The 23,415-nt window shown below is 35.2% G+C and overlaps 2 protein-coding genes across 2 annotated transcripts; one reads left to right on the forward strand and one right to left on the reverse strand.

Annotated features, from left to right (window-relative positions):
* The first annotated feature begins 807 nt into the window (after positions 1-807).
* Positions 808-15,894, forward strand: LOC135081757 (lipopolysaccharide-induced tumor necrosis factor-alpha factor homolog). The gene is made up of 4 exons (XM_063976549.1): positions 808-915; positions 13,510-13,569; positions 14,311-14,438; positions 15,044-15,894. Exons 2-4 carry the CDS (start codon positions 13,522-13,524, stop codon positions 15,141-15,143), a joined length of 276 nt encoding a protein of 91 aa, XP_063832619.1. The 5' UTR covers positions 808-915; positions 13,510-13,521; the 3' UTR covers positions 15,144-15,894.
* On the reverse strand, positions 15,886-23,338 carry LOC135081739 (integrator complex subunit 8). Its single transcript, XM_063976527.1, has 9 exons — positions 23,119-23,338; positions 22,728-22,937; positions 21,679-21,776; positions 21,436-21,566; positions 19,756-21,352; positions 19,225-19,387; positions 18,278-18,623; positions 17,627-17,870; positions 15,886-16,637 (listed from the first exon to the last, which is right to left on the reverse strand). The coding sequence occupies exons 1-9, from the start codon at positions 23,234-23,236 to the stop codon at positions 16,398-16,400; spliced, it is 3,147 nt and encodes a 1,048-aa protein (XP_063832597.1). The 5' UTR covers positions 23,237-23,338; the 3' UTR covers positions 15,886-16,397.
* Between the last annotated feature and the right edge of the window lie 77 nt (positions 23,339-23,415).

Consider the following 23,415-nt stretch of genomic DNA (forward strand, 5'->3'; position numbering starts at 1 on the left):
TTTCCAAGACGCGTTGATGTCTTTTACAAGTGTAAATAGTAAATAGCACGAAATAATAATAAAAAATACGAAAACTTTATACATTTACTTTTTCTTTGTTTTCTGCGTTGATTCCGTTGATCATCGCTCTTTGAAACTGATTATTAATTAGTGTCGGGAAAGTCAATCAATAGATCAATAATAATTTTGGTAATGAATACTCCTAGAAAAGTAATAAATCATGTATTCACTAACAAACATAGAAGTTAGAGATCCAGGGAAAAATATAGGTCAGTTTCAATCTCTTTAAAAATCTTACAGGCAAAAGCTTAGTCTTATTTACGTAATATGTAAAAAAAAGCTGAAACTACAGTACAAATTTTTAAAATTCTTTCAACAAAAGAATCTTACAATAGTTACAATAGCGTATTTTTTGGGCGGTGCCAAGTAGTTCTAAAACGTTCTTAGGGCTTTTATAGTACCAGATTTTGCTACTTGGGTCTAGCTCCTGCTAGTACGAAATATGAATCGCTAATAATGTATCTATGAGACTGGACCTATTCAATATTTCAAATATTTATTGAATCCGAGGATGACTTATGAAAGCATAACAATTCGTGTAAACGGCCTTTATTATATAAGAATGTGTAATATTATATTTAAGGACATATCCCAAACAGCTATTTTTATTAGTCTACGAGTTAAGTATCAAATAATTGTCAAGGTTAAACTTTGTGGTATGAGCGTTAGGCGTCCCGTCGATACCTAAATATTCGCGGTATAGACTATAGTATTACTATTACTCCTATATAGAGCGTGTATGTATAAGGCGATACTGTTTGTTTAGCAGTCTGGCCACTGTGATCGACAGAAACACACGAGTGTTAGCACTATTGCCTTAAATAGAGTACACCGTTATCTTGAGGAAGGAAATTGGTAAGCATATTATTATAGTTAATACTCATATTCTTATGGTCTTTGATAATGATGGTTAATAATAATACTAATATTGTTATGGTCTTTAACAATAATCTACCTATATTTACGATACAAACACGATTAAAAAATCATTTTACATTAAATTATATTAACAAAACAAAAATCTAGTAGCTCATTTCAGCAGAAATTTTTAGGCACTGATAACATTGTTTTGGATTCTTTAATACTTTCAATTCAACGTTGCTATAATTTATTTTCGATACGTAGCCTCAAGTGGGTATATCAAGGTTAAGTTTTGTAATAACATTCAAATATTTTGTTAGAAGATCTACTCTATTACAGTTCGCATCATCCACAAGAGTGTATACGCACGTATACGTTTGCCTTAAAAGGCTTGTTAGGGAAAAACATATAGGATTATTGAAAGCTCAGTTACAGCTCAGTACCTACTACCCGTTCGCGCTAAGTTTGCCGGTCCGTGGAATGCGCGTCGCCTCCCCCAACCGCGATTAAACGCAATTAGTGATTAAACGCAATTAATGTGTCTTATTTTACGCAAATACACAATTTTTATCAATAACTAGCTTTCCGCCCGCAGCTTCGCCCGCGTGGAATTTTTTCTGTCACAGAAAAACTTTATCGTGCGCGTCCCTGTTTCAAAAACCGGGATACAAACTATCCTATGTCCTTTCCCGGGACTCAAACCTATCTCCCTTCCAAATTTCATCAAAATCGGTTCAGTGGTTTAGGCGTAAAAGCGAGACAGACAGACAGACAGACAGACAGGGAGTTACTTTCGCATTTATAATATCAGTAATAGAAGTATAGATAATAAATAAAAAATATTTTAAATATAGTTTGTTAAAGTTATAGACGCTTCCCTTCGAGTGACGTCATATCGCCAGCGGCAAACTTAAAGCGAACGGATAGTACAAATCACCGTCCACCGAACCCAAACGCCAAAACCATAAGTAGGTAGTCATAAATAAGTTTGACAAGTTCAAGTACCTCATGCCATACCACATATCTGAATGAAGCTGGCATGTAAGATTTCAGTCTCTTTAAAATTTATTATCGTACCTAAAAAAACACTGTATACTTAATTGTTAACAGATTGTTAGTCCCAACCAGTGGGTAGACACTTCTCATACAAAAACTAGTCTCTATATGTAGCAATTGATATACAACCTTATCCCTTAAGTAATAAAGTGCATTTTGGATTGATTTCACTATAGCAGGGGAACCCGCGGATCAATACCACCATACTAAAAATAATTGTTAGTGTCCTTATGTTGGTAGTATTGTTAGTTTGACAAATGAAAAAAAATGTCTGTCAATTGAGTTTGAGTTTTAAACCGGCGAATTGATTCGTGTGAAGTTATTTTCTCAGATTTGGTGCAATATTACTGTAAATAAACTTTTCTGTCGTTTACGTTGAGTTGATTAAGTTCCTCCGTATCGGGCGTGATAAAGTTTGCTGTTCAGTGTTATGTTTTTTGTGAGATAGAGACTCTTTTAAATAAGCTGTGTTTCAACTTCTACAGAAGTTTAAACTCTTATTTACTTTTCTGTTTAATGGGTATGTTATCTACTTACTTGAAATATTAGATCTATTACAAATCTATTTTTCATTAAAAACAACCCTATGTGATGAAAATGTAAATGTACTTTCAAAACTGGTAAATGCATGAACCAGGGCATTGACACTGGTTGGAGAGAAATTATAGGCTTTGTTTAATTAATACCTATTTCATTTTAGGCTTCTACTGATAATGGAGAGTAGAAACAACAAGAAGTGCGTTATTTGTAATAAGAGGCGAAGTCGTGGTGGATCACCCTTACTTTTGAGTAGGTTTCCTCTGGATTCTGACCGGTAAGTTTCTAATAACACTCATTTATTACAAGATAATTTTACTGATTGTGTAAACTTAAAGGCTGGGATTAATATTTTTAATCATACAGTAAATAACCATAACCAATTTTTAATTTCAGTATTTTGTTTCGTACTCTGTAAATGAATTGCATAACAATACTAAAAGAAATTAGTTGATGAATAAATTTCAGTTTGTTATTCTTTTTCTTTTCTAATAGGTATTTCTTATTTCAGTTGTCGAATGTGGGTTAAAAATGCTGGCATAGAAGACTTAGCATATGTACCTATTGAAAAGTTACACCAACTGAAGTTTGTTTGTGGTGGGCACTTCACTCCTGAATCCTTCAATGCCAAAGGAACTCGGCTGAAGAACTCAGCTATTCCAACACTGGAATTGAGCAATCCCATCTTGCCAGATGAAGTTTTGACAGAGTTTCCTCTTCATGTAAAAGACTCCAATAAAGAAAACCTCAAGACAGGTATGATGATGACTTCAATTATTTTTTTTAAATTTAATTTACTATCTATCAATTTTTCTGAATTATTTAGATGTCTTAATTAATTTTCTTTGGTTTCCAAAACAAACCAACCGATTGCAATTTAACAAGGTTCTTTCTTTGTAACCACAAACATGTGTTGTATGCTTATCAATAAATAATATATAATTTCAATTATTAATTATATCTATACTTTGTTACAGTTCTTTATGATCATTCATATTGCATTCCAAAGAAGTCAAATCCAGTTGAACGAGGTATGTTTATCTAAAATTATACTAATAATATAAAAAGGAAATATTTAATTGTTTGTTTGTATTTGATCGGCTCCGTAACTCGAAGCCAAGATAGCCTTAAGTGCGGGTTAGAACCCCACAGTTTGAATATTGTAGTAAACCCACTCGTAACACAATTTAGCTTAGAATGTGTGTTGAGTTAGAGGGACTTTAGTAATTTGTGTAATACAAATTCTTCAAAAAAAGTACCGGACCAATTTGAAAAATTTTAGGCAATCTACATTAATTAGCCAGGTCAGCTAGTTTAATAATATTTATAAGCTAGTAATTTTTAATGTGAGCAAGACATGTACTAGACTGATTGTACCCTAAAGTTGGGTTAGAACATGACATTTTATTACCCAATTCACATTTCATTATCTGCTTTCAGTTCCCCTTACAACTACAACCAAACAACTAAATTCAACATGTTTGGGAGCTGTGGATATACCAGATTCTGGTATTTCTGCGAAAACAACTTTTGAACCTCTTCCTTCTACTTCCAATGCACCAGAACATATGACCTATAAACCCATTACTCATGGTAAGTGTACAAACTAATTATTTACCTTCTAAAATATGCCTTCCCTCAAACTAAAGAATGCCACCCTGGATGCGTTCTGCAGTCTGCAGTCAGGTCAAAATGAACTTATATGTACAACATTCTAGGTTTCTGTACATTTTATATTAATGCGATTTGACCGTGCGGATACGAACAAAGAACGCAAAGCACACGTGACTGATTGCCTTATCACGACCACTTACAGATTGTCTTGACATACCCGCAGACCGCATCCAGAATGCAGAACATTAAAACCTCTAAATGCCTTTAATTTAATATTATGTCATTGTTATTGAAGGTGGGCCCACGCTTCATATTTTATGAGAAGAGCTATCATTATCCTGTCTTTGCATTTTTTTTAAACTTGATAATGATTGATTGATTTGGAAATAATATGTTTCATAAAACAACAAAATAAATTTTAAACTTATTTGCATATTTATAATATTTCAGATGATAAAAACATTTGCCATCAAGATGCACAGGCAGAAATATTAGTCCACAGTTATAAAAGACCTAAGAAAAACATTGAAATGAAAGGTAAGATAAAACATACCTAATTTAAAAAACTAAGTAAAATTGCTGATTAATTAACCAATATTCAATTCAATTTGCTTTAATGTTGTTTTTTTTACTAATGGAAATGTTTTTATTACAGACACTTCATCAACATTTACAATTAAAGAGAAGAGGCTTTGGCGACAGTTACAAAATGCAAAAAAAACAATAAGGAATATAGCGAAGTCAAGAGTGAATTTAGACAAGTTAGATTCGGAAGTGCTGACATCGTTAGTAAAGGATGTAGTGCAGAATAACAAAAAAAAGTCACAAGGAAAAAGGTGGACTTTAGCCAACAAAATATATGCTTTGGCTATATTTAAACGGTCCCCTAAAGCATACCGCTATATGCAAAAGCTGTTTACGCTACCAAGCACTAAAACGCTCCAAAGGATTTTAAAAAATATACCAATGGAGCCTGGTATAAATAAAAATATAATTGATATGTTAGAGGCAAAAGCATCAAGTATGCCAAAGGAAAATAAATATTGCTCGTTAATATTTGACGAGATGGCGTTAAAGAAACGGATAATTTATAACGAAATTGCTGATAAAGTGGATGGCTACGTGGATTATGGAGAGGGCGAGAACATGGGACGAGAAAAGAAAATTGCAGACCATGCGTTAGTGTTTATGATACAGGGTGCTAAACATAAATACAAACAATATATTGCGCACTATTTTGTGGAAGGCACAATATCAACAGCAAAACTGGCAAAAATTATATCGGACATCATCAAAAAATTAAAAGAAATCGGATTTATGGTTCTAACAACAGTTTGTGATCAGGGATCTACAAATATAGGAGCTCTTAACATGTTAAAAAGAAACTGTGGACAAGGCATAGATAGCAACTTTTTCTCTGTAAATAATGACAAAATTTTTATAATCTATGACATCCCTCACTTGTTCAAATCATTACGAAACAATTTCTTTAAAAGTGGAAATATGTCTTTCGATGGAAAAATTGCACAATGGAGGCATTTGGTAGTTGCAGAAGAACACAACAGAAATTTTTAAAATTTTAAAAAACTGAATAGTACCATTGTAAATCCAACATTCAAAACTAAGATGAGGGTGAAGTATGCTGCGCATGCTCTGAGTAATACCGTGGCAGCTATTTTAAAAATGATGGCATGGAAAGAAGTTTCTGATTGCAATGATACAGCATTTGTGATTGAACAGTTAGATAAACTATTTGATTGTACAAATGGTCCATCATCTTTAAATGACGTAAAGAAAGGGATCCGGGAAAATGTTTCCACATCAAGTAATCACATTGAGTCTTGGACCTTTTATACTGATAAGTTAAAAACCATAAAATTTATAACAGCAGAAAACACGATACTAAAAAATGTTAAATGCGTAAAGGGATATCAAATATCTATCAAATCCTTAAACGATATTTGGGAAAAGTTAAAGAATGAAGGGTTTAAATATATGAACCTTAGACAGTTTAACCAAGACTCTCTGGAAAACTTATTTGGAATCATTAGGCAACACAGTGTAACCAATAGAAATCCCACTATCACGCACTTTACTGCAGCGCTTAAAACAAGCATGGTTACTGGGCTGAAAGTGCCTCATAGCAGAAGTGCTAATTGTGAAGCAGACAACAATAAACATATGCTGGAATATAAAGACATTTTAAAAACTAATTTAAAAACAACAGAAATAAAAATTAATGTTCAAGATTCCACAGACACTGAATTTTATCCTGTGTTGTCTATCCCGGACCCTGAAAACTTAGAACAGCCTATTGAAAATTTGTGTAGCCTTGAAAACCAACCAGTAGTATATGTAAGCGGGTATTTAGCTGCCAAACTATTACAGAACAGTTCTTGTTTAATTTGTGAAGAGTGTTTGAGCGTGAAAACTCCTGTTGACAATGATTTGTATGCATATATATCTCTTCGCGAATGGTGGCATGATAAAAAAAGTCTCGTTTATCCAACAATTCAATTATGTACCACCGTAAATGAAGCTAAACAATTTTATCATGACCATATTGCCGACCAGATATATATGGAAAATGTTGGAAAATTCATTTTCTTAATGTTGAGTACAAATTGTAATTTTAGTTGGTTTAAATGTCAACAACATAATAAAGAAATTTATGATAAGATGTTTAAAATATTAAGTTACCTTTTTCTAAGAAAAAGTTGTAAAATCATTAATGACAGCTTCATAAAAAGTGAAAACAATTTTGCTGACAAAAGTAAAAAAGCACAGCAACAAAGCATTGAAAAGTAATCTTGAGGCTGAGGTTCGATCAGCTGATAAGAAAATTAAAGATGTTTATAAATAAAAATCCTATTTTTTCTTAGAAAAAGTTGTGAAAATAAAAGTTTACAAAATTATCATTTCTGTACTTTGTTATAATTTTCAATAATTCCTCATGCCTACAACTGCTATGTCATGTTCAATACTTATTGTAATATACCTATTTTATTTCGAAATAAATAATTTACGTTACAAAACTTCGTTTTACTTACACATAGTATAAAATAAAAATAGTAATCATTAAAATATTGAAGGTTCCTATACTAGATATCGATATGCAATTACAACCCTAGCAAAGTATCGATAATCGATAAGTTATTACGAACGTCACTAATACTGTCAGAAAATAAGGCATTATGTTGGTAGCTCCGCCCGTAGTTTGTGCGGTTGGTAAAGATTTGCGGGTCGTTCTCTAAAATGCATATGTGTGCGTGAGCTCAAAAAATATCTATGGAGTGCCGTCTCTTACTCTTTTATGCTCTTTGGTCCCAACCAGTGGGTAGACACTTCTCATACAAAAACTAGTCTCTATATGTAGCAATTGATATACAACCTTATCCCTTAAGTAATAAAGTGCATTTTGGATTGATTTCACTATAGCAGGGGAACCCGCGGATCAATACCACCATACTAAAAATAATTGTTAGTGTCCTTATGTTGGTAGTATTGTTAGTTTGACAAATGAAAAAAAATGTCTGTCAATTGAGTTTGAGTTTTAAACCGGCGAATTGATTCGTGTGAAGTTATTTTCTCAGATTTGGTGCAATATTACTGTAAATAAACTTTTCTGTCGTTTACGTTGAGTTGATTAAGTTCCTCCGTATCGGGCGTGATAAAGTTTGCTGTTCAGTGTTATGTTTTTTGTGAGATAGAGACTCTTTTAAATAAGCTGTGTTTCAACTTCTACAGAAGTTTAAACTCTTATTTACTTTTCTGTTTAATGGGTATGTTATCTACTTACTTGAAATATTAGATCTATTACAAATCTATTTTTCATTAAAAACAACCCTATGTGATGAAAATGTAAATGTACTTTCAAAACTGGTAAATGCATGAACCAGGGCATTGACACTGGTTGGAGAGAAATTATAGGCTTTGTTTAATTAATACCTATTTCATTTTAGGCTTCTACTGATAATGGAGAGTAGAAACAACAAGAAGTGCGTTATTTGTAATAAGAGGCGAAGTCGTGGTGGATCACCCTTACTTTTGAGTAGGTTTCCTCTGGATTCTGACCGGTAAGTTTCTAATAACACTCATTTATTACAAGATAATTTTACTGATTGTGTAAACTTAAAGGCTGGGATTAATATTTTTAATCATACAGTAAATAACCATAACCAATTTTTAATTTCAGTATTTTGTTTCGTACTCTGTAAATGAATTGCATAACAATACTAAAAGAAATTAGTTGATGAATAAATTTCAGTTTGTTATTCTTTTTCTTTTCTAATAGGTATTTCTTATTTCAGTTGTCGAATGTGGGTTAAAAATGCTGGCATAGAAGACTTAGCATATGTACCTATTGAAAAGTTACACCAACTGAAGTTTGTTTGTGGTGGGCACTTCACTCCTGAATCCTTCAATGCCAAAGGAACTCGGCTGAAGAACTCAGCTATTCCAACACTGGAATTGAGCAATCCCATCTTGCCAGATGAAGTTTTGACAGAGTTTCCTCTTCATGTAAAAGACTCCAATAAAGAAAACCTCAAGACAGGTATGATGATGACTTCAATTATTTTTTTTAAATTTAATTTACTATCTATCAATTTTTCTGAATTATTTAGATGTCTTAATTAATTTTCTTTGGTTTCCAAAACAAACCAACCGATTGCAATTTAACAAGGTTCTTTCTTTGTAACCACAAACATGTGTTGTATGCTTATCAATAAATAATATATAATTTCAATTATTAATTATATCTATACTTTGTTACAGTTCTTTATGATCATTCATATTGCATTCCAAAGAAGTCAAATCCAGTTGAACGAGGTATGTTTATCTAAAATTATACTAATAATATAAAAACGAAATATTTAATTGTTTGTTTGTATTTGATCGGCTCCGTAACTCGAAGCCAAGATAGCCTAAAGTGCGGGTTAGAACCCCACAGCTTGAATATTGTAGTAAACCCACTCGTAACACAATTTAGCTTAGAATGTGTGTTGAGTTAGAGGGACTTTAGTAATTTGTGTAATACAAATTCTTCAAAAAAAGTACCGGACCAATTTGAAAAATTTTAGGCAATCTACATTAATTAGCCAGGTCAGCTTGTTTAATAATATTTATAAGCTAGTAATTTTTAATGTGAGCAGGACATGTACTAGACTGATTGTACCCTAAAGTTGGGTAAGAAAAGAACATGACATTTTATTACCCAATTCACATTTCATTATCTGCTTTCAGTTCCCCTTACAACTACAACCAAACAACTAAATTCAACATGTTTGGGAGCTGTGGATATACCAGATTCTGGTATTTCTGCGAAAACAACTTTTGAACCTCTTCCTTCTACTTCCAATGCACCAGAACATATGACCTATAAACCCATTACTCATGGTAAGTGTACAAACTAATTATTTACCTTCTAAAATATGCCTTCCCTCAAACTAAAGAATGCCACCCTGGATGCGTTCTGCAGTCTGCAGTCAGGTCAAAATGAACTTATATGTACAACATTCTAGGTTTCTGTACATTTTATATTAATGCGATTTGACCGTGCGGATACGAACAAAGAACGCAAAGCACACGTGACTGATTGCCTTATCACGACCACTTACAGATTGTCTTGACATACCCGCAGACCGCATCCAGAATGCAGAACATTAAAACCTCTAAATGCCTTTAATTTAATATTATGTCATTGTTATTGAAGGTGGGCCCACGCTTCATATTTTATGAGAAGAGCTATCATTATCCTGTCTTTGCATTTTTTTAAAACTTGATAATGATTGATTGATTTGGAAATAATATGTTTCATAAAACAACAAAATAAATTTTAAACTTATTTGCATATTTATAATATTTCAGATGATAAAAACATTTGCCATCAAGATGCACAGGCAGAAATATTAGTCCACAGTTATAAAAGACCTAAGAAAAACATTGAAATGAAAGGTAAGATAAAACATAACTAATTTAAAAAACTAAGTAAAATTGCTGATTAATTAACCAATATTCAATTCAATTTGCTTTAATGTTGTTTTTTTTACTAATGGAAATGTTTTTATTACAGACACTTCATCAACATTTACAATTAAAGAGAAGAGGCTTTGGCGACAGTTACAAAATGCAAAAAAAACAATAAGGAATATAGCGAAGTCAAGAGTGAATTTAGACAAGTTAGATTCGGAAGTGCTGACATCGTTAGTAAAGGATGTAGTGCAGAATAACAAAAAAAAGTCACAAGGAAAAAGGTGGACTTTAGCCAACAAAATATATGCTTTGGCTATATTTAAACGGTCCCCTAAAGCATACCGCTATATGCAAAAGCTGTTTACGCTACCAAGCACTAAAACGCTCCAAAGGATTTTAAAAAATATACCAATGGAGCCTGGTATAAATAAAAATATAATTGATATGTTAGAGGCAAAAGCATCAAGTATGCCAAAGGAAAATAAATATTGCTCGTTAATATTTGACGAGATGGCGTTAAAGAAACGGATAATTTATAACGAAATTGCTGATAAAGTGGATGGCTACGTGGATTATGGAGAGGGCGAGAACATGGGACGAGAAAAGAAAATTGCAGACCATGCGTTAGTGTTTATGATACAGGGTGCTAAACATAAATACAAACAATATATTGCGCACTATTTTGTGGAAGGCACAATATCAACAGCAAAACTGGCAAAAATTATATCGGACATCATCAAAAAATTAAAAGAAATCGGATTTATGGTTCTAACAACAGTTTGTGATCAGGGATCTACAAATATAGGAGCTCTTAACATGTTAAAAAGAAACTGTGGACAAGGCATAGATAGCAACTTTTTCTCTGTAAATAATGACAAAATTTTTATAATCTATGACATCCCTCACTTGTTCAAATCATTACGAAATAATTTCTTTAAAAGTGGAAATATGTCTTTCGATGGAAAAATTGCACAATGGAGGCATTTGGTAGTTGCAGAAGAACACAACAGAAATTTTTTAAATTTAAAAAAACTGAATAGTACCATTGTAAATCCAACATTCAAAACTAAGATGAGGGTGAAGTATGCTGCGCATGCTCTGAGTAATACCGTGGCAGCTATTTTAAAAATGATGGCATGGAAAGAAGTTTCTGATTGCAATGATACAGCATTTGTGATTGAACAGTTAGATAAACTATTTGATTGTACAAATGGTCCATCATCTTTAAATGACGTAAAGAAAGGGATCCGGGAAAATGTTTCCACATCAAGTAATCACATTGAGTCTTGGACCTTTTATACTGATAAGTTAAAAACCATAAAATTTATAACAGCAGAAAACACGATACTAAAAAATGTTAAATGCGTAAAGGGATATCAAATATCTATCAAATCCTTAAACGATATTTGGGAAAAGTTAAAGAATGAAGGGTTTAAATATATGAACCTTAGACAGTTTAACCAAGACTCTCTGGAAAACTTATTTGGAATCATTAGGCAACACAGTGTAACCAATAGAAATCCCACTATCACGCACTTTACTGCAGCGCTTAAAACAAGCATGGTTACTGGGCTGAAAGTGCCTCATAGCAGAAGTGCTAATTGTGAAGCAGACAACAATAAACATATGCTGGAATATAAAGACATTTTAAAAACTAATTTAAAAACAACAGAAATAAAAATTAATGTTCAAGATTCCACAGACACTGAATTTTATCCTGTGTTGTCTATCCCGGACCCTGAAAACTTAGAACAGCCCATTGAAAATTTGTGTAGCCTTGAAAACCAACCAGTAGTATATGTAAGCGGGTATTTAGCTGCCAAACTATTACAGAACAGTTCTTGTTTAATTTGTGAAGAGTGTTTGAGCGTGAAAACTCCTGTTGACAATGATTTGTATGCATATATATCTCTTCGCGAATGGTGGCATGATAAAAAAAGTCTCGTTTATCCAACAATTCAATTATGTACCACCGTAAATGAAGCTAAACAATTTTATCATGACCATATTGCCGACCAGATATATATGGAAAATGTTGGAAAATTCATTTTCTTAATGTTGAGTACAAATTGTAATTTTAGTTGGTTTAAATGTCAACAACATAATAAAGACATTTATGATAAGATGTTTAAAATATTAAGTTACCTTTTTCTAAGAAAAAGTTGTAAAATCATTAATGACAGCTTCATAAAAAGTGAAAACAATTTTGCTGACAAAAGTAAAAAAGCACAGCAACAAAGCATTGAAAAGTAATCTTGAGGCTGAGGTTCGATCAGCTGATAAGAAAATTAAAGATGTTTATAAATAAAAATCCTATTTTTTCTTAGAAAAAGTTGTGAAAATAAAAGTTTACAAAATTATCATTTCTGTACTTTGTTATAATTTTCAATAATTCCTCATGCCTACAACTGCTATGTCATGTTCATTACTTATTGTAATATACCTATTTTATTTCGAAATAAATAATTTACGTTACAAAACTTCGTTTTACTTACACATAGTATAAAATAAAAATAGTAATCATTAAAATATTGAAGGTTCCTATACTAGATATCGATATGCAATTACAACCCTAGCAAAGTATCGATAATCGATAAGTTATTACGAACGTCACTAATACTGTCAGAAAATAAGGCATTATGTTGGTAGCTCCGCCCGTAGTTTGTGCGGTTGGTAAAGATTTGCGGGTCGTTCTCTAAAATGCATATGTGTGCGTGAGCTCAAAAAATATCTATGGAGTGCCGTCTCTTACTCTTTTATGCTCTTTGGTCCCAACGCTGTGGCTGGACATTATTATACTCGCTACCAAACGCAGCGGTCGTTTTCTATAATTTCTTCAACCATTTTACGTTTTTCACATTTTACATTTGTGTCTCAGAAAAAGTTGAAGTACGACAGTATAAATTATAGTGTAAGTTGCTTAATATTATTTTATTCTTTGGTTGTACTCCTCCTATTGTTATGTTGCAATTGCAGTTCAGAATCTGTAAGACAGATTCTATAATTTATTTTATTTACATATTTAGTAATGGAAAATCTACACTTCTACAGCATGTTCTTATAGAAAGTTTACTTAAATTATATAGTAATGACAATTACAGTTTTCCCTTTGTTACACAGTAAACTAAGTGTGTATCGGATACATTAACAGTAGATTATTGTATGATAACTAGGTATGTGATAAAGTATAGTTGGTACATACATATCTATCATACTTTGTAGGCTTTCAAGAGTTGTTACTTTGAAACTGCATTTACAGCGTACCTAATCTTTGCTACAAAGCACCGTTTGTTCAGTATGAAAATGTGTAGTCACTGAAAATGTTTAAAGTGTATTTTGGTTGTTGAATTTTATGATTGCTCAAATGGGTGACATACATTAATGTACTTTTTATTTACTTTATTCTAGATAAATTCTACAATGGCTTCTGGGGCAACTACGTCAGCGCCAGTACCATCGGCAAATGCGGTATGTAATTTACCACTTAAGCACTATACTAAGTCGAGTCGGTATTTATTTCTGAGAATACTGACCTATGAGTAAATCGAAGTGTGCGCTATTTTATTACAGCAATATGCTCAATATTTATCTTCATGTAAACATTTGACAACGACAAATACTTACCTTATCGGTAGGTAAAACTGTGATTCTGGAACTGGTCTTGTATTTAAGCGAAAGATCACGACTTTATTCTTGGAGTTGAAAACTATTTCTTACATTCTCCATTTACAGACAGTAGGCATCCAAAAAGAATAAATCGTCTCGCTATATTTTTGTACAATTTTTTTCCTGTGCACTTATTAATTCCGCCATTTTAAAATCATCAATCGTTAATGGTCAATTTTGTTTCTTGTGTATTAATTACATCACTGTTTCTGTAGTAGATTACGTTTTGAGTAAGTACTAGATAGGTATTGAATATGAAAGGTATTGTTGTTATGCAAATGTGGCAAATCATTTTTAACTAATTAAGAAAGCATTTATTCTGCAATGTATCTTCGTTCATAGAAACGCACCGAGCGCGGTTTGTATATGAGCGCGCCAATACGTATGCGGCGCACACGCACACACTGACAAAATTTAGCGTGGATTAGCGGCGGGGAGTTGCGCCGAATTTTGTTAGTGTGTGCGTGCGCGCCGCATACGTATTGGCGCCCTATACAAATAGAAAATTATTTAAAGATTTATAAAGATGTAAATTATTTTCAGGGTCCGTTACTTCTGGGTCCAGAAAATACCATCTTGGATTGCCCGTTCTGCCATCACCAAATCAAGACCGCCGTGCAGTACACCAATAACTCGGGGACGCACATCGCAGCCGCCTTGTGGGGCCGAATGTATGTATTACTTAACTGTGGTATTAACGCCCGTATTCACAAACATTACTGAGATCTCACAGTGCGCGTGGACACACAGGGTGAGGCACGAACCAATCACAGAGCTCTATTCAACGCTGTGCGTTCGATTTGCACCTTCAATTATGCAAGCATCGTTTGTGAATACGGGCGTAAGTAGTCAACTCAACGTCTTCCTTCAATTTGTAGTCGATTTCGTTACAATAAATAAAACAAATAATGTTTTGTATAGATATTGGCGGTGGCTGAGTTTGTTTCGTTTCTTAATAGCTGTTTGCCACGAAGTATCCAAATAATTGTAGATTGCATTAGGGGCCGAATTTTGACCAAAATTTAAGGAGGGAGTAGTTCATTTCAATGATTAGTAATTTGTAACTAGATGAAATGATCAAACAACTCAAAGAATGTAGGTACGTAAAGGTCTAGGACTAGACCTAGACTCTAGGCAGACAAAAGACCCTATGAAAACAAAATTCCTGTTATGTATTACTATAGGGGTCACTTAAAAATTAGGGATTGATGGTGTAAACGGGCATAATGGGCCCCTGTTTTTTTAGGTATACTTAATCTGATATTATTTTTTCCAGTTGCTTCCTCTGCTGTATCCCCTACTGCGGGGAGTCTGCCAAGAACGCGGACCACTACTGCCCTAACTGCGCCAAATACCTCGGAACTTATCGTAGATAAATATGTACCAAAAACTTTTTAAAGACTAGGTAATAAGTACTTACCTATACATAGTTTAAGAATTTACTTAACATTTAATTATAATAAATAAGTACAATGTTGTTAAATCATGCTGCATTTTAATTATGATTGATTGTACTTTTAATATTCCTATTTTTTGTAATTTGCTCGCGAATATACTTATGCGTGTTTTCTTGCATTTTCGATTTACTATTTTTTGTATTTGATAGACATAGTTTTAATTCTAATCATCAGATCAGAGTGGATCCAAGTAGTGTATAACCAGAATGTACTTAAAAAGGGATAAGTTAGATCCTCATAAAGTTCTTACAATTCACGAAGGCGAGTGAGCTTTACATGTTTAGTGGCTCGCTCGCTACTGTTCGTTTGTCAAAAGTTTTGATAGACATTACACTATGTGTATGTATACGTACACACACAAGTAATTATATAAGTAAAGCTCACTCGCCTTCGTGAGTTGCAAGAACTATACCTAGTTTTTTAAGCTATGTGCCAAATATGTACAAATACTGGAAAGCTAACGTTTCATTTTCTTAAATCTCAATGATAATAACAATACTCCGATTTAATTAGAAACGAAGTCTGTGTTAAAACATGTTTTGTAAGTGCTCGCTTGAGTGTTCGGTTATTAAATTACTTTCATAGCTTATGTGTTTGCTATGACTATGTACTTATAATGGTAATGTTGTTATTACTTACTATAAATATAAATAAAACATAGTTTCCCTGAGATTATTTTTTATTGTTTTCCTTAATTTACACTAGTGTTCATGTATGTATCACCATAGGCATCAGTTTTATGTTATTTTTATACATAATTAACATGACAATTACCATTGAATAGACGTAAAATATGTACACGCATAATGTACACAAACTTGTTTTTGCGATTTAAGTTTCTAGAATCTTTAGACCGACTTGACATTAAGTGGGTCAGGACATTTATTTCAGCATTTTTGAAATACAAAGCATTATTCTGAAGTTCATCCATTCGATTTTACCCGTGTCCTGTTTTAAAGACGTCGCACATTTATCAACTCGGAAAGGGATCGTGACCGTATCAACTCGTGGCGGTCAGTATTCTTTGTATGAAATTCCACACTGCAACGCACACTTATCCGCACCGTAACGTAAACGCCTCGCCTCGCAATTGTCAGCGCGCGAAAGGCGATGCGGTGTTGAACCCTTTCTGAGTTGATAAGTCTGCTATGAGCTTTAAAGTTGATCCGCTTATTACGCAACATACTGATTCGTGAGTGCCCTAAGCAGCCTCGCTCTCCTGATAGCAGCGGCCTCTCTTTGTATGTCTTCGCTGTTATTCGCGTTTAGTTCGAGGGCCCCGGCGGCTTTGGTGGCGCGGGCGCGGCGCCCTCCCTCCCCCCTTCGCGCGTGCAAGGCCACGCCCACTTCCAGGAGAGTACCGTCCCATAGACAACCGTAGTACGCGTCCATTGCATCCGCTACGTTGTTCGTCTGTGGTAAAGATTGAAGAAATGTATGGGTTTGAGTTTTCTTGGAAATGTCATTGTAACAATGATGAATATGATTACGAGAGGTAAGAGGTATGATTCTAAAACAGTTAAAACTCGAAATTAAGTCCATCTTTGACCATGTAGTTTTGGTATAAAATTTTCTCTGAAGTTATGCTCAATATTTTTAACAAGGTAATTTTTGTAGAGAATTGACTTTTTGTAAAGTATTTTGAATTCTTTTAGAAATGAGTAGGTTTGTATTAATATAAATAATTCGTCGTGTATAGATATGTATGAATTGGTAGGTGATAATATTGACCGGTAATTCCCCTTGAATAAACTTTGTGCAGAAAAATATCAAAGGGGTTTTCTCCCTTGAAAAATTGTTACCAGATGCAAAACAAATAACATACACTCGTCGTCAAATAAATCGCACCTCCCGCGACAAGCACTTTTAAACGTATGCATCCCCACTTCCCACCAATATTGGCACTATTTAAAAGCCTAGTTCTAAACTTGATTTCATTATAGGAAAGGTTTTTACCCCACAAATATGTCTTTAGAAGGATCCAGAGTCACTTCTTCAAAAAATAGGTAGTTACGCTTGAGTCAACTTTTATGGCTATAAAACTGTTAAGTTGGGATTAATCGCTATCCATCTGTTAAAAAAGACACGTGAGATCATTATTTGGTTTTATTACCATAAAAATTGGTCTAATTGATCCCAGAGGTGAGCCCAAAGTGAGGTCTTTTTTCAAGTCACATTTATGGTATATGTTAATAATTTATTAAGAAATTGAATGTGTTTATCTTTAAGAATATTTATTGGGCTTTCAAATAACACCAATATTGTTGGGGCACCATGATTGTGTCAGAAGAAAATATTTAAAGTTCGCGTCGCGGAAGGTGCGATTTATTTGATGTTGAGTATATTTACCCACTAAACATTGATAAACGCCCATGATTCAAAAAAAAAAAAGTAACACTGACCTTTTCCGCGAGGCACTTGAAAGCCGTCGCGTACTCCGGTTCGTCTGGCAACTGGCAGAGCGCAGCGGCCTGTGTAGGGGCGGACAGCGACTGGCAACACCGGATGACCCGCCGCGCGAGCCCCGGCTCGTCTGGCGCGCGCTTGGCAAAGTGCCAGGTGCCCACTGACATGCTGCTGAGGTAACGGCGAAGCGCCGCGCTCCATCTACTCCCGCACATTTCCACGTCGCCGTATAGGCGGAGCCTGCAGATGGAATACTTATGGTAATAGTGGTAGGGCTAGCTATATTTAGGGAAGGGTCTACATAATAATATAGAATTTATTTATGTATAAAAGTAATAAAAAATTCCTTGATCATTTATAATCACTGCGCCATTCATTGGTTGGGTTTCGATTAATCGATTGAAATACAAAATCTGGGAAGAAATATCGTACAAAAAGTGTAGTTACAAGCGGTTGCAACTGTGCGAAATTTTATTAATGATAAAAGAAAATAAAGAAACAATTTTTTTATCAATTTAGCTTTGGTCAAAGAAGAGTGTAAGTACAGCAATTAAAATTTTGAAAGCCAAATCTTTGAAGTGTCTACAGTACATTATACGCCAAAAACTGTAGTTGTAATTGTGTTGTAAATATAACATCACACTTACCACGAAGTATTGTACGGGTACAGCGTCAAGCATTTCTCGAGCAAATCCGTCAGAGATTCCAGGACAAACTTGTCGTTGTAATTGTTTACATTAGAGATAGTAGTCGGCCACAAGTTGGTGTATTCGACCACTAGTTCGTTAGCCACGTCATCTATGAGTAGGTTGTGTATTTTGGCCAGTAGGGACAGCATGACGCTGACCGCGACTGGTTCCCGAAGCGTGGAGAGAAAAGCGTTGAAAGCGTTGCGCGCTTCGGCCGTTACGTTGGTGTCGCGGGAGTGAGACGGCATGCCGCCTGCGTTACGTTTCACCGGGCCGGCGTTGCCGTTGCTGTATACTGATAATGCTGCGAATTAAAACAAGAATCACTGAATTAATATATAAAGTTATAGCTAGGTTCCTTTAAAGTTACACATACAGGGTCATTTAATTAAAGTGATCAGTTGAACTGACCATATTAAAATCTGTATAAAATTTAAAGCTGTGTATTTCTTTTATCATATAATCGCTTTACTAGTATTGCATTTTGGTGCTCTTGAACTTGAATTTAAAGGAGGATAAATATGTGTGACGAGGATTCCGTCAACTGGGACCGCAATTAACTGGGACCGCGGTCCCAGTCGCCGGATGCGTAAAAATTAAATAATTTTCTTCCGGCGACTGGGACCACTCATGGATTTTAGTACTGTACCAATTTTGGATTGAATAATATTTTCTTTTAAGTTATCTATGAGTGGTCCCAGTCGCCGGAAGAAAATATTATTTTTTTATGGATCCGGCGACTGGGACCGCGGTCCTAGTTAATTGCGGTCCCAGTCGCCGGAAGCCTCGTGTGACAGGAATAAATACATCATTAAGTTTTATAAAACTGATGTTTGTAACTTATCATACCATAAATAGTGTTCCAATTCCTGTGACATACTTTTAAACAATCGATTGATACTTACCATAGTCCCACAGCAGTCTAGGGAATTTTCGAGTAGCTTTGCCTCGCTGCAGCTCTATGCACGCGGCGCATAAAGCCGCCGCAAGCTCGCCGGGCCCGGTCACTGCCGTCGCGCCCTCCCACTCGCATGAATTCACTAGGCAGCACCAACATGCTTCTATTACCTAAGCAAATATACATAGATGGTAATATGGACATATCGTCGTTGACGAGTGAAAACCTCGGGAGTACCGAAAACAACATTTTTCGGGAGACAAAAAATCCGTCTCATGAATATTTTTACGAGGATTTCATTGAACGCGATAGGTGGCACTACAATCATCCCATTCGAATATAGGTGAGTTCAAAATGTGCGTTATGAGGTTGTCTTACTTATTACATTAAATGCGAGTAGTAAAACGAGTTATTAATTGTAAAATAATCAATTAAAACCCTGGTCTTTCTAATATAAATAAATAAATAAAAACGCTTTACGAGGTTTTCGACGACGATATCAAGGTTACAGAGATTATAAGAGAAAACCAATATTTACCTGAGGTCGCGGAACGATACCATCGTTTGAATTCGCGGCGGCGATACAAGCTTTGCACTTATTGGCCAACGCAGACAGATTCAATCGATGATGAGGCCACTCGCTCAGCATCACATTCACTTGCAGCAGCAGGACTTCCCACGACAGTTGCCGGCAAAGGCGGTAAAGGTTAGGATCGCTTCCACCTCCAAGTTGGCTTCGGGCCTCGCCTTCTAATACTGAGAGGAGGGATAGCGCGGTTCGCGCGCAACCAGCGTCGGCACGCGCTCTTGCGGCCCCAGAAACTACATATCCAAAATCTTGTAAGAAGCCTCTAGGTAAAGACACTAAAGCATTCCCTAACCCACCCGCAGGTTTCCACGACGGACTCAACTTCCAGAGAGGCGACGCCGGCGACATCATAGCTAACTTAACCAAACACATTCGCACATCATCCGCTGTCGACGCTTCGATCAGCCGCTTCTTAAGTCTACCCATCTCCAATTCTGGCACTGACTTGCACTCAAAATCTGGAGTCTCCCAGTCATCAGTCAACAATTCCTGAGGAATTTCCATGTTCTCATCATCATTATTCAGTGCGTCATTTAAAATCGTGCGCAAATGTACATCTGATATCAGTTTTCTTCTAATGCTGTCGGCCGCTTCGCCGACATGTTTCTTTAGATACTCATCTATTCTTTCTATTGGAATTCTACATTGTGACGTCGCCAAATGGAGGAAAAATGTCCTGAGGTTTTTCCAGTCCCCTTCAGAAAGATTAGACATTAACACTGGAGCAAATGCCCAGAATAGAAGATCAAAGAATTTTATACCAACTATTTTAAACTTATTGATAAAATCTGGATGAGTGGAAGGGATTCCGCCTTCTAACGTATATCGGACCGCATTTAACGCCGATACTCTATTTAGTAAGTCCCTGGCCACAGTGAAGGCCCCACTTGATGCAGATCCTTGAATATCCAGTTCAACAACTTGCCTGTGTACCATTGGTATCTCTCTGGCAAGATTGTCTGCCTGTAAGACTGCAATAATTCCAGTGTAGTGGTTTGCAACCGATTCTTGAAGCTTTTGCAATAGGGAAGGTTCTTCATTTAGCACATCATGCCCAAGGTTTAGAGCTCTTATGTAACCGAGTATTTCTTCTTTAGTCATGCTTGCATAATATAATTCTCCCCAAGGCACAGTCTTGTGTGGGCCGTAGCCATAGAGTGAAACTTCTCTTTCCAGCAGTGCTGAATTTTCCTTGCAGCCAAGACTATGTTTTCTTGCCATATCATGCTGTCCATAAAAGAAGTAGTTATAGCACAAGTCATAGTGTATTTGCATGGCAAATTCATATTGGCTTATGATGATGTCCCCTGCATTCCAATCATGAGTCATGTCATCTTCATCTTCGGTAAGAGTAACAAAAGTTTCCATGTCTGGTATTTTGATTTTCCTTGATTCTCTCCGAGCTGCATTTGGTGGTATTTCATAAAATGCTAGCATGTCTTCCAAGTATCTGATACTTTGCATTCTGGAAACTTCAGACATCCTCAGAATTTTCTCAAAGTTTTGATTTAGGGGAGTAAATGCACTGTCAGCTTGAATCCCAGGCCTGTGGATGAATAGAATTTTATAAATCGGAATCTGGGTACTGTAGTAAGAATATCAATGTCAAGATCTTGCATTGTTACTTACATATGCATGAAAGCCATCTTATTTGACTTAGCATGCAGAGCAGATTTGACTGGAAATCTTAGCACCCATCTGTGGTACAAAGTAAGTGCAAATTGGACTTGAGGTTGCTGAAGGAGGTTTTGACTTATTTCCTGAAATAATTAAAGTTTGACATGGTTATGGGCAATATGGTTTACCGTAAACGATATTTTAAGGTAACTGGTGAAAATCAGCAAACTACAAGTGTATTAAAATGTAAGTTACCGTTGGTGGTACAGAAAAGGAACCATCAGTGGCCATGTAGACCAGATCTTGCATGAGTTGCTGTTGAATTTGGGGTGGCAGCTTTGTTTCAAGTATATCTGCGGACAAAACAATAACGAATAGCACATACATTTCATGTGACACCATGTCATTAAAATATAAACTTAATGATCAACTTTTTGGAGAAATAATGAAGAATGTTCACTAATTTTGTTTTTTAGCTTTCTGTATTCTCTGTTAAAAATAAAAAATACATGTAAAAGAATTATTTCGATATGTCAATTAGTTTCCAAGATATTGAATTTTAAAGGTGCGGGCGGCGGCCGGCCCGCCATTTTATGCGCGTGACGTCATATTACAGCGACTGGCTCAAATTTGTATGGGTAGAATATTGCAAGCTGAATTAAGACCCACTTCCGGATAACCGATTAAGCTGAAATTTCGCATACACATGTAATTTGGATGACCATGCAATATTATGATGACATGGAGCTGATCTGATGATGGAGCTGGAAGGTGGCCATAGGAACTCCATAATAAAACGACTTAACTCCATCGAGTTTGGGCTCGTTCGTTTTGTATTGACGAGTACTTCAATTCTATATAGTAATCAGGGTCTGATGATGGAGCTGGAAGGTACTTCGCAATAAAACGACACAATCGCATCAAGTTTGGGTTTGGTTCAATTTTAATTTCCGTTATGGGTCTGGGTGTTAATATGTATGTATTTACAAAAAAAAAAATGTATTTAAGTATGTTTATATCCGTTGTCTAGTGAGCGGACACTGTGAATGTACGTCACGCGGGGTCACGTGACCGTCGGCGGGACTCGATATTTAAGAGAACTTTGAATGCCTATAAAATCATAACTACTGGGTATTTTTGAATGAAATAAAAACAAATGTATTTGTATATGTAAAAGCTTAACTGTAACGAAGGTTTCAAGTGATTTTGCATACCTAGTAACATTCTCAATTATGTATATTTTTTGATGAAAAGAAAATAAACAACAATATTTTTAAGATCCCTATAAGATTACACATACTGACCTAAGTTCCAGCGAAGGGTAGATGCTATTTTTAGTGCCAGTATCTTAAGAGCAAGTTGTTTTCTGGAATACTCTACTGGCGTTGCAATTGTTAACGCATCAGGACTTGGAGGTGTATCGAGTTCCACCACTCGCTCACTTGTTGGTTTTGAATTGGGATTCTTTGTGTCAACTGACAAGAATTCTTCAATCAAATCAAACGCTGATGGTTCTGAAAGTGGGAGAAAATTTGTGTTACCACTGAGACAAATGGTTAAAAGTCACTTTACTATAAGTACCTAAATAGAAAATAACCAGATTTGGCGGCTCCGAAAGAAACAGTTTAGCTGTTGTTTACATAGAAGGTTATGTTACTTTCCATCTTAATATTCAAGCATAATATCGGGAATTACCTGGATTCGGCTTGCTAAGGTGCTTCTTCAAAAGGTTTGGGTCAAGAAGGAATTCAAACCACAAAATAGTGTCAGGAGATATGGGCACAGTGCCCGGCCTGAGTAAGTCCACGTCCATTGTCGCAAATTACGAAATAACTTTTTAGTAGGGATTTAGTACATATTATGCTCTAATTTATATACGATACCCCTTAAGAAATTGTATATTTTTGGCGAATATTTTCAACATCAACACAAATCCAAATTTACGTGCTCGCTCGCTCAGTTGACGACTTTGACAGATTTGACAGTGACACT

This window comes from Ostrinia nubilalis, chromosome 2 (genome assembly GCF_963855985.1).
Source record: "Ostrinia nubilalis chromosome 2, ilOstNubi1.1, whole genome shotgun sequence".
Lineage (NCBI taxonomy): Eukaryota > Metazoa > Arthropoda > Insecta > Lepidoptera > Crambidae > Ostrinia > Ostrinia nubilalis.